Below are 12,500 nucleotides of genomic sequence, written 5' to 3'. Positions count from 1 at the left end.
TGGGTCAACCTGGGCATAGTGTAAAAACTACCACTTCCTTCTTGCCTTAGTGAATAATGCATTCCACATTTTAATACAGTTTATTATTGGCAGAGCTCAGTAACATGTCTGGGAATGCTTTGAGCAGGCGGGGTATTGTTTGCAAATTGAGAAGCTTGTTGGAAAGAACAAACATATGACTACTATCCATGCATGCTTTAAGAATTGGCTAAAGTGAATAACCAGTTCAAGAATGCATGCTATTTCTGTCAACAACTTGAACTGTGTTGGACAAAACTGCATGGGTAACACCGAAGAAACACTGGCTAGAGAATGCCAAGTGTCTTAAACACATGACAAGAGCAATTTAGGATGATCTTAGACTTGGCAATCTCTGGGGGCGAAACAGGGTGTGAGCCCACTCTTGAATTAGAGACTAACAGAGATTAATTTAATACTTGGGAGTTGTTTAATGTCTCACACTTTCAAGTCAACAGCGATTTATTGGATCAGGTTGCCAGCATCTATAAAAATCACATTCAAGACATTAAAAAAAACAAATAATTTCTGTTGGCCTATATTATTATCTTGGATTTTCAGATGCCAGCCTCTCTCTTACTGGCCTAAGATAAATATTGGATCGGAGATGGTACAGACGGATGGCACAGGAAGACATAATTCTGTCAACTTGTGTCTATTAAGAGTAAAAACACCAAATTTAGATCTCTATTTGTTCTTCAAGGGATACACTGTGTATCTTAGTGCATATAAACCCAAGCTTATGGGTTTATGTTTGCAAATTTTTGCTACAGGCATATTCAGTGAAACTTTAAAAAGTCTTATCACCCCATACGTTTTTCTCTTGCCACAAAATAAAATAATGACCAGACCCTGATTACATTCAAATTCAGACAGAAAAAGTCAATACATGCATTAAATATTATTATTTGAAAATATCTCAGCAGTGTGGGTATGGCGTTATATTTGTGCCACAATTACGCACGCGCGGAAAAAAAAAATGAGCGGAGAAAATCAAACTGAGCGAGCGAAAACAGATTTTGAGAGCAAGAAAAAAACTATTGAGCGCGTAATGATAAGAGTTTGAGCGCGCGCCGATGGAGTTTGAACACAGAAAAAGAAATTGCTCGCTCAAAATTCCTTTTTGCTCGCTCGCAATAGCATTCTCGCTCTCAACATCTCGCTCTCGCTCGCGATACTCCTCCCTCCCTCGCTCAACATCGCGTTTGCTCAACATCGAGCTCTCGCTCGCTCGAGTCGTCCTCTGCGCTCGCTCAGTTCTGTTCACGCGTTACGTTTGTGCCACAAAACCAGCCAATCAGAGCTTGTTAAAGCACATTGATTGACAGCTTGGTATCCAATGAGATTGCTTATTGTGTTCACCCGGAACGAGCAAACGAGAGTGCGTCACATCGACGTTATTATTAAAGTACAAAAACTAACAAGGTATTTCTGTCAAATGATACAATACAGTAATAATAATAATATTAAAAGTAATTCTCCAGCCCAAGTCCGTGTTGACGCACTCTCGTTTGCCCTTTTTGGGTGAACACAGGGCAAACGAGAGTGCGTCAACGGATAGCGTACAAGCAATCTCATTGGATACTAAGCTGTGTCAATCAAAGTGCTTTTACAAGCTCTGATTGGCTGGTTTTGTGGCACAAACGTAACGCGTGAACAGAACTGAGCGAGCGCAGAGGACGAGTCGAGCGAGCGAGAGCTCAATGTTGAGCAAACGCGATGTTGAGCGAGGGAGAGAGGAGTATCGCGAGCGAGAGCGAGATGTTGAGCGAGAGAGGGCTATCCCGAGCGAGCAAAGAGGAATTTTGAGCGAGCAATTTCTTTTTCTGTGTTCAAACTCCATCGGCGCGCGCTCAAACTCTTATCATTACGCGCTCAATAGTTTTTTTCTTGCTCTCAAAATCTGTTTTCGCTCGCTCAGTTTGATTTTCTCCGCTCAATTTTTTTTTCCGCGCGTGCGTAATTGTGGCACAAATATAACGCCATATGTGGGCTTTCTATCAATCCATGAAAACTATCAAGAAGCATGATATGGGTTAAATTATTTTGGTCCACTTATGTCTAATATACCAAAGCAAATAACTAGGCTTCCATCTTTCATTCTTCCATAAAAAATAAATCTGCCTTTGGTGTAATTTTTAAAACACTTATGACACAAAATAATCAATCCACCCATCCATTATCTATAGCCGCTTATCCTCACAAGGGTTGCAGGCTTGCTGATACCTATCCCAGCTGGCTTCGGGCAGTAGGCGGGGGGACACTCTGAGAACAATATTAAGCGCAATGGTAGGTAGTTTTTTAGAGTAAAATGTTTTGCAAATATCATATTGTAAGCCACTGTCAATCTTTATGAGATATGATATTACGGTGAACAAATTGATATTGATATCAATCATGGTCATACTGTACATCCAATCCTGTGTGGTACACCAAACTAAAAATAGCACCAGTACCTGTGCAAAAGTTAGTGAAGAGCCCTGATTTATATATCTTGCTGAGTATGGAAATATACATACTTGTGCGTGCTCATATGCATGATGCAAGCTTTTTACACATCAAGTAAATTCACCCTTCTTTGGGATCGATGTCATCACTCACGTCAAGTTCCTCTGAATGCCTGCCGCCACTGCTGGAAAAAAAGAAACCCTAGACGAAACAATAATTTTTATTGTGTATTCTGTATTTGTCATGACTTTGGCGACAGCCGCCAGGCGGCTTACATAAAACCAGGAAATGGGCATGTGCAGCGGAGCTCCTCGGTGCATAGCTCTCGGCTAATCAGACAGTAACAAGTCAAGTCAAATTTTATTTATAAAGCACATTTAAAAAGACCATTGTCAATCAAAGTAGATTACAGTGAAATAAAAGATGACACAGTCGCACTCAATCGACATACCGAAATTAATTTCAAGGTGATTCTTATTAGAAAATTTTAACCTTCTTGGTTTGGAAACGTCCCATGAAAATGGCAACAACCTTGGCCAAGTGAGGCAATTTGGGTGCGGAGTTGGGCTATTGGAAAAGTGGCATTAGCGTCTTGGCATAGAGTCTTTTTCTGCTGTAGGCATAGCCTACAGTACACATTGCAGTTTGTTTTTTTTTTTTTTAACATAGAAAGAGGGGGAGAATTATCTGGGTTTGAATAGCTCGGTTACCTGTAGACAAGGCCTTAGTAACTCATACAGAAAAATATGAGATATGAAAAGGCTGTAAAAAAGCCATCTTTGATAGGCAGCATGAATATGGTTTAAGATTTTGAGCAGCTCAGCCAACATCATCCTTTCGAGTATTCTTCTGGCTGATTCCCACAGACATATAATATATTTGAAAAAAAAGGGAGCAAAACGAAATGAATGTGAAGTTATTTCAATTACAAATTCCCTGTTGTGTATTTATGATTGTTTTTCTACACTAATAATGATGTTATACTATAAGGTTTGCCTTTTTATTGGCTTTGGTCTACTTGCCTTAGCTCTTCAGTGCTTTTTTTTTTTTTTGCCCTTCCTCCTTCACCTCTGATCCTGCCTCTCCTCCTCAGCATAGATGCACTGATATTGTATGTCACAATCCTGACACAGCACTTCCTTAGTCTCTCCTACATTTCTGCATGCTCCTGCCCCGGGGCACTGACCGCCTATTTTGGACAATGCCCATCCTTGTTTGCATCACCTCCTCATTTCGGGAATCCCGGCATTGCTGGTAACCACTGGTGGATCAAGACGATGAAGTCACTGTCTCTCTTTAGCCTGCCCTTGCCATTGCACGAGAGTTAAGTCACTTTCATACAATGAATGCTTTATCTATCTGTCTTATATAGGATGTGAGACCCACAGAAAGAGATAGATATTCAATCAACTGAGACAAGCTAAACTGAGTCAACTGTGTCATTAACACCTTTGTGTAGTGCTTACTCATTCATTTATTCTGTCAAACTTACTTTCACTTTGGAAATGACTTTTAGTATTCTCATTTAGTTGTTATTGGTTTAACCTGCATATTTTTTGTGAGACTGGATGGAAACAACATCGCACAGTTTCACACTTAGATCGGAATTGCTTTTTGTTCTTAATGACTGTGCAATGGTTGCTGATTATCACTGATATTAGTACTACTGTATTTCAGACAGTAGGATGCACCAAAGTAAAAAGTGTAGTCTCAATAAACAGGTATTTTTTGGGGGGGAAGTGCATGCCCACCTGCTGGGTGCACATTCAGGGAGACAAAGCAGAACACCACATAAGTCAAATTTGAACTTTCACATCCATAAACAAGGCGCACCTGATTATAATGCATACCACCATATTTTTTTTCGAAAATCAAAGGATGTTAAATTTGCGTTATGCTTGCTAAACATACCCACTAATGTTGGTGTGTTTCACAAGACGAGTTCTTTGAAAGAGTGTTTTTTTTTCTTTTTTCCAACTAGTGCAACACAATGATTGACGTGTCTGCTTTAGGCTACCCCCACTCGCACTCTTTACATGGGAAAGTTTGACGTGACCACTTTTTGCCTCATGCAGTGCAACATAATTCTTTCACAAAGATTTCACTTATACAAAAGAAAAATGTGGAAAAAAAAATGAGTTCCAATGCTATATAAAGGAAACATCTTAGATCCTTCAGTTCAGCACTTTTTTCAGCACTTTTTTTCATCCCGTTTTCATTGTTCGTATAAAACTACCCAAGACCTTATACCAGTTTTTGGTAGGGTTGTCCTCGAATATATTTGAATCTGCTTATTCTATCGATTACTTCATCAATGAATCAAATAATCAGATAAAAAGTTATGTTGCATTAAATGTCAAACCATCCCCCCCCATCACTGGATACTAAACAATTAACTGTTTGTAATTTTTAGTGGAAAGAATAAAGAAACAAAACTGAAGAAATGCTGCATGAGAGGGATTGATGTACTCAGTAAACATTTGAAACTGATTCATGCACAGGTTTGGGCATCGTTTTCCAAAGTAAATTCAGTTGTTTGCTAATATCTTATTTTGATTTGATTAAACAAGTCAGAAAAAACAGAAATCAAAAAATACTTTGAGGGAGTTTGAAATCAGATGACAGTTTTGGACAATATTGAATTAAACAACAATTATGCTCTTAAAATAGGTGCCCATTTTAGAATTGATTACTTGTCCATTAATTGATTAATTTTGACTGCTCTAGTTTTTAGTGCAGAAAAATATCATTTTGAATAAGTGAACAGCCCGGAATACCTTTTATTCCCTTGATCATGTGTGACCTTTAATGTGAAGGAATTTGTCAAGGAAACAATCCATTTTTTTCCCATTATAGTGCGCCTGTAGATGAAACATCCAGCAGATGTTCGAATTATGGATCTGCATTCCAGCTAATGTTGATCTTCTTAAGTGTTGTATCTCTTCTAAAAAGTGCTTTGAAATCACTTGAGAAAAAAAAACAATTCCATCCAAATGAATGGTGCTCAGATTCTGAATATGGGTTTTGGATTGAGTTTTCAATTTTATCTCTCACAGCATTTGGTCCAATGGGATGCTGGCAACCCGGACAGCTTGCTCCAGCTTGTTAAGGAACTCATCCAGCAATACCACCACTACCAATGTCAGCGCCTCCGTGAAAGCTCTCGGCTTCTTTTTGAGTATGATAGCCTGCTGGAGGATCCAAACTATGGCCGTAATATGGAGATATATGCGGGACACAAGAACAGCTGGGTAAGGACCACATGAATAACAACAGTATGTGTTCCACACATAGTTCAAAGCAAGCCCAACCTTTCATGTAGGCCTTTCTCAGTTTGACATGTGATGATACCAGCAAAGGGCCTTTTTAGCCATATATATACAGTACATCACAAAGGTGTGACAATGGCTTACACCGTTAGTGTGCTTGGTCGGAGACATCTCTTTGTGTCACATTGTAAACGTCTCCATTTTTTCTATTACAGACAGGGGAGTTTTCAGCTCGCTTCCTTCTGAAACTGCCTGTGGATTTTAGCAACATCCCAATCTATCTACTCAAGGTAATGAACTCAACATCATTACGAGTATTGACTCATGATCATTTACCACGTTCATTATATCGTCGAAACGTCATTCAAATATGGTGCGATTCAACTTGTTGTTTCCACATACTTAATGGGTCTCCTTATGCTTTCCATGGGTGGAACTGAAAAAGGTCGAATTTGTTTCAAATTAATTTCGTGCCGTGTGTGTAAATGCGGACGGTCCGGTCTTAAGGGGCTGTAAGCTGACTAATCAGCAAGCCGTCACTCCTGATCTGCTCTGAACTGCGTGGTGTCTGGAGGCTTCTCTCTCTTTCTCTCTCACTTTCTCGCTCGCTCTTTCTGTCTCTCCCACCCCCCTTCCTTCGTTCCTTCCTTCCTACCTACCTATCTACCTACCTCTTTCCTCTTCTTCCCTGCTTCTCACAACTTTGTCAGTTGTCCTGCCTTTCTTTTGCTTGCACAATGCTGGAGGCTTTGGCTCTGGCCTTTATCAGCATGGCCCATATTTGTTTCTTGACATGATCCTAAACATCTGGCAAACAGCTGCAATTATCATTCTCACTCTACTAGACCTAGACAGCACTATGGTCTGATTCTCGCTGTCCCTCGTGTTCACCAAGCAGACTTTGAGGGATAGTCATGATTTGATCATTTAGAAGTGGATGGTCCAGTGATATTTTTGACGACTACTTATTTCAAGTAAAGTTTCTTACCTCATCCTTCCAGACATCTCTCTTGCTGGCATTATTTTTCTTAACAAGCTGTACTGTACATTCAACAGGTATTAGTGGAAAACCACTGAGTGTGTTGTATGAACACAGAGTTTTCATGAAGATTCTTTGTTATTTTACTGTAGATATTTTTCTAAGTAAATCTGTATGGTAGTACTATTTTTGTCAGCTATTGCATGCATAATTTTAACACTTGGAAATTAAGGATGAACTTCGACTTATATAGTGGAGACTGGAAAGTAATACAATTCATCCTACACCCTGTCCGCCTACACAACATTAAGAAATGGATAATGCAGAAGATATATTTGACTTTGCTGTCATGTTATACCAAGAAAATATTCACATTGACATGGTTCATTGCATGGTTCTGCAGAATACAGTAACTGCACAGCACATTTATTCATTGTACTGTATATGTTATGCCTTTTAGTGGAAGAGACCCCTGACGTTTTGAAACAATCTGAGACTCTTGACACACAAAACTTCTGCTGCAATCATTTGAAAAGTAATATTTTTCTTTTGTCTATATCAACAGAACGCAGATTTGTGCTTTACATTAAACTTGTAATATTGTCAAAAAAGCCACCTGATTTCAGAAAATGCTAAATTTTGAGAATTCTAGAGTTTGATTTAATTATTATTATTATGCTTATGTTGTAATTGTGCATTTGAGCCAAACGTATTTGAAATACAGCATTTACAACCTAAAAAAAAACTATCTCTAAGAATAGTTAGTGGTTATCTGCAAGTACTTAACACCAAGGTTGTTCTTGTTAAGGAAAGGTTTGGAATGAACAAAATATCAAACAGTAAAATTGAAAAAAAAAGACCTCAATTATTTTTGAATAAATCTGTGTAAGTCTAACCTTATCTCAACACAACTCAATTACTTATAGAGTACAAACAATCAGAGCAGTACGCAAAATATTGTAAAATACAATAAAACCCTGAAAGAAGACCAAGTCTCCTGTGAAGTCAAAAGTCATAAAATAAAAATGTAGTTCAAGCTGACTTTAAAAAAAAAAAAGGTTGGTCTTGCTTGGCTTCTAGCGGAGGGGTCACCAACCTGTTTGAAACTGAGCGCTACTTCTTTGGTACTGAGTAATACAAAGGGCCAGTTCATGTGAAGACACCGGTCAGCTTAATGCTTTTTCACAATAATTAAGGAACAGCTGCAGTAAATATGTAAGTCAAATGTAATTTGTACTGTAAATGTAATACATGTATAATTGTTTGTAAAATTCTTAGAAAATCCCCAATGTTCTATCTCTTGTAAACTTTTTGCAGAACAGGCCTGCGGGCTACTCCTGTGATCTTTGGGGTTTCCTGGTGCCCATGGGCACCACGTTGTTGACCCCTAGTCTAGCGGTAGGTCTTTCTAAAGGGAAGGGGAAGAAAAATCTGTCCTTGATTGGTCCTTGGTATCTCCAGTTGGTCCACTAATATAAGGCATACACCAAGCAGAAGCACAGTGGTGGAGAAGCTGAGAGCGATAAGATGGGGCAATACCATTGGAGTAGTGTCACTTTAGGTTCACAACCCTAATAAAAACAAATATGAGGTTTTCATTTTCTTATGGGGGCCTTGGCAAAATATAATTGAGAAGCACTGCATCACTGGAGCATGCCCAGAATAGAAAAAAAAAAGTATAACATAAATAATTTATAAGTATTTTAATCCAGGGAGTTACTGTACTTTTCAGTTATCGTGTTTTACGTAAGTTCTGGTATTTTTTGATTTACTACACAATACTTTTATATTCTAATCTAAGACTCAACAATTATTTCTAGTTGTTTTCAAGCTACAGCCTCTTGAAATAGTGTAATCTAAACTGAAAATGTAATTGAAAAAAAGCAATTTGTCTGATGTGTAAAGGCTAAAAAATAACGCAAAGGGAAAAAAATAAATAAAGTCACCCATCAAAAAGGAATAAAAAGTAGTTTGCAAAGACACTTTTAAATTTTAATCTAGACTAACAATTATTAAATCAAAATCCACAATGAAATAATTCTAATGAAAAATCAAACGATTATAATCCCCTCAACTGTATGATATATTGCCAGTTTCTGTCAGTTACAGGTCATTCAGTTGACCCTGTTTTAATTCCACCTTCCATAAAATATATTGGTGTCTTTGCTGGAGGACAGTGGATTTGACCATAAAAGCAAAAATGTGTTTAGACATAGGCAACCTTACACAGGTACTGCTTGCTTAGCTCTGGCTAGCAGCCGCAGAGCTGTGAAGGACAACCGCTACCTGGAGCAAAGCATTTGTGTGGTTCGCCTTCACTACAGTGGACATGTTTACCTTCCTGTGTCTACTGGAAAGCCGTGGGCTGGTGGAAAGATGCTAGTTGACTTATTATTTTAAGTGGGCAGCCTGTCATAGCCAAAATGAAACAGTTGAGAGGATATCAAGAGCACAAATGAAGGAAGCCGAGTGAAATGCACACAATGTATGTTGGCAGTTATCTTGGATTTAAAAGGGCATGTGAACCTTTTGGGTATTGTTGCCTGGGTCTCATTCTTTTATTTTACTTTAACCTCTAGGTTGTCAGCATTTTTGGTGCTTTATAAATACTCTTTTTTTATTAGTTTTTGCCATGTAATTGTGCTTTTACAATACCAATCCTATAATGTCATTGTTGACCAATGATAGTCACCTGAAAAATCATTGAAGAATAAAACACAAATGCATGTGTGAATGCACCTTTTGTAAATGAGACCCAGTGAGTGACCTTATTTATGAATTTTGACTGATGGGAACAATATATATTAAAATACAGTACTTGAAATATTGTGCATTCATGTCACATGAATGCAACACATACTAGCAAATTACCGCCACATACATTCAGGTCAGATTAAATTATCAATGGCAAAGGTAGCGATCTGAATTTGTTAAATTATGTTTTATTTTTTTATTTTTTTAACTTTACAGGAACCTTTTGTTTAACTTAATTTAAGGACAGAGCAACCCTAGCTTTAGTCACTTCTTCCCAAATGAAAAATTTGAGCAAAAAAATCAAGTAGTTGACAAAAACACCAATAGCTGTGCTAGCAATTGCTTGTATTATACATCCATGCATCCATCCATTTTATGTTTTTATTTTTATCCCAGTTGGCAGGTTACACCCTCATCTGGTTGCGAGCCAATCAGAGATAGATATAATCAATCTTCGGGTTATGCGGTACTCGACGTACACTGTTTCGATTTCGCGGCGCCTTGAGTCTCATCCGCCATTTTGTCTCCAGTAGCCCACCAGTATAGATTGCCTGTTTGTGCTCCATATTTTTCTCTGTATCATTGCCATTTTTACCTTGCTTTTTCACATCACCAAAAAATAAAAGCAGCTTACACTTACTGTATACATGTTGGGTCTTACAACAGTACTCAACAGTATATAATTCCACATGTAATGTACTTGTGGTTAAAATAGATAAGCGCATAGTCTCCAAAGTTAAAATGCAAACAATGAAGTGCCATGTGTCCATGAATGGTGTGATTTATGAAGTTGCTTTTTTAAAAAGCAAATGGGATTATCTAAGATTGGATGGGTGTGACTATGGCAACATACAGGTCCAGTCTTGGATATCTATTTATCATGCTCAAGCCATTCCTTGTGGATGCTTAAAGAATTAACCTGATGTGCAAAACTGTGTGAGGCAATAAAATGGCTTTATCATTTAAGTATGGTAGATACATTTGTTACAGGCCTGGTCACCGAAGTGCCTGGTTGGTGCCCCAACATGGTCCCATAGTGGTTATGCCATTTCTTTCTTCTTCTTTATGTCATTGTATTTGTGTGGCTTGAACACAGCTATGCTGCACGTAAGCCTCTTCCAGCACACAGTAGAGCGCTTTGACTCGAATGTTATGCCCACCCATGTACCAATTCATCAAAATATGGTTTTGAGTCATATTTGGTAATTTCTGGTGTTGGTATTTGGTGCAACACGGCCAGGGTATGATGTCTAACCCGCTCCTCTGGAGTAATTTGATCGTTGGCATGTTTACTGGTTCTCTCAAGTCATAGCTTCCTGAGACCCAGAGATTAATAGGTGTTCACTGCACTGTATAGTGGTTTTTGATCTACAGTATATGATTTGATTTATTCACACGTCCCCACTAAAGTCCTAGTGTGCTCAGTTGAGGACATAATGACTCTCACAACCTATTGATATTTATGTTGTGTTATGTCAATACACAGTTTTAGAATGTATTGAACTATGCAGAACGACTAACTTATCCACAGCCATTAAATGTTGTTCCTCAAATACAGGTCACTTTCTCTCTTTAGAAAAATAAGATGGTCATCAATGCTATTATCTCCGTTGATTGACACTCTCATTTACACATGGGCATTAAGGAGTTAACAGCTGAGCCCATTTCAATGCCTTTGCTAATTTAGAAAGCAGCATCAGTACACTACAGTAGTGGAAGTTGTTAACAGTATCCACTTAAATTTAGTGTGAAGCCTTACAGGATGTTGTGAACGAGTCCCTTAAGCACTACTAATGAAATGAAGTTCTTCTGTTAGTGTGCAGAGAGCTTCTTTAGAGCAATCAACACTAGTAAGCACGGTTGTGCCGTTTTCTTGTGTATGGCTTTCTTTTACAAATTAAGATAATTTTTCTGGCTTTGTTGGGACATGTCACCACATTTGTTTATAATTAACATACAGGTTTACCTTTTATATTAATTTTAGTACAGTGGCTTCGTGGTGCAATGAATAGCATGTACGCCTCCCAGTTAAAGGGACCTGAGTTCAAATCCAGCCTCCAGCCTTCCTGTGTGGAGTTTGCATGTTCTCCCCGAGCCCGTGTGGGTTCTCTCCGGGCAGTCTGGCTTCTTCCCACGGTCCCTCGGGGGGAGGGGTGCTATCCCAATCTCGAGGCCAAGGCCGTGCTGACAAGACTGAGTGCTGACTGAGAAGGAGGGATCACTCTGCTGCTTATCCAGCGCTCTCAAAGCGGACCGGTAGGGAGTCTCACTCAAACACATATACAGCCCTCTCTAAGCGGTCACCCGCTGTATCCCTCTACCAGTTTCATTTGGTCACTCACCGAACCCTTACATTTATATTGTGGACCGGGAGGGGTGCTATCGCAATCTCGCAGTGGCCGAGACCGTGCTGACAAATATTATTTTGCTGACAATGCTGCACTATCGTTAGCTTAGTTCAGTAGGTCCGGTAGGAAATCTCAGAGCAGGACGCTTTCCATGACTGTGCCCACTAACTGCAGACTAGCCTGAGGAGTGGACCTCTGCGGCGGAGGCTCCACCGAACCCCTGAGACCGACTCACCGAACCCCTAGGGTTCGATCGAACCCAGGTTAAGAGCCACTGAAATAGATGGATGGATAATTTAAGTGCAGTATAATGGCTTTTTTTTCTCAGTAAAAGCAACCCTCCCATCTGCTGTTGCGTTAATGAATGCCTGTTTAATAACCCCTATTTTTGGGAAATTAGGGTATGGTCCAATTTTATTTTTTTATTTTTTTAGTTCACTGCACTGGGTAGTGGTTTTTGATGTTTTTTAATTTTTATGGTGCTTGGCTTTTGTGAACAAGCCCGAGTACATGGAAAACACAAGCACTGAGATAACATAAAAAAAAAAAAAAAAACTCTTCATAAAAAGGCTTCAACAGTTGGGGTCCAAACCCACAAACCTTTTGCTGTGATATAGCAGTGCTAACCACGATGATGCTGGACTGCCCAAAACATGGATTGATTCCTTGAACCCAACCCAAACT

General features: G+C 39.0%; 1 protein-coding gene across 2 annotated transcripts in view; it reads left to right on the top strand.

Moving 5' to 3' along the window:
- The window catches only part of babam2 (BRISC and BRCA1 A complex member 2), a 73,988-nt gene that overhangs the window by 12,403 nt on the left and 49,085 nt on the right, over positions 1-12,500 (top strand). For both annotated transcript variants that reach the window (XM_088434092.1, XM_088434093.1), the window contains 2 exons: positions 5,523-5,717; positions 5,951-6,025. In XM_088434092.1, coding sequence (XP_088290218.1) covers positions 5,523-5,717; positions 5,951-6,025 — 270 coding nt within the window. The remainder of the gene's footprint in view (positions 1-5,522; positions 5,718-5,950; positions 6,026-12,500) is intronic.

The sequence above is a fragment of the Hippichthys cyanospilos genome, chromosome 14 (genome assembly GCF_059441005.1).
Source record: "Hippichthys cyanospilos isolate Australia breed blue-spotted pipefish chromosome 14, RoL_Hcya_1.0, whole genome shotgun sequence".
Taxonomy (NCBI): domain Eukaryota; kingdom Metazoa; phylum Chordata; class Actinopteri; order Syngnathiformes; family Syngnathidae; genus Hippichthys; species Hippichthys cyanospilos.
The sequence above is the reverse complement of the archived record's forward strand: the minus strand, read 5'-3'. Positions and strand labels throughout refer to the sequence as shown.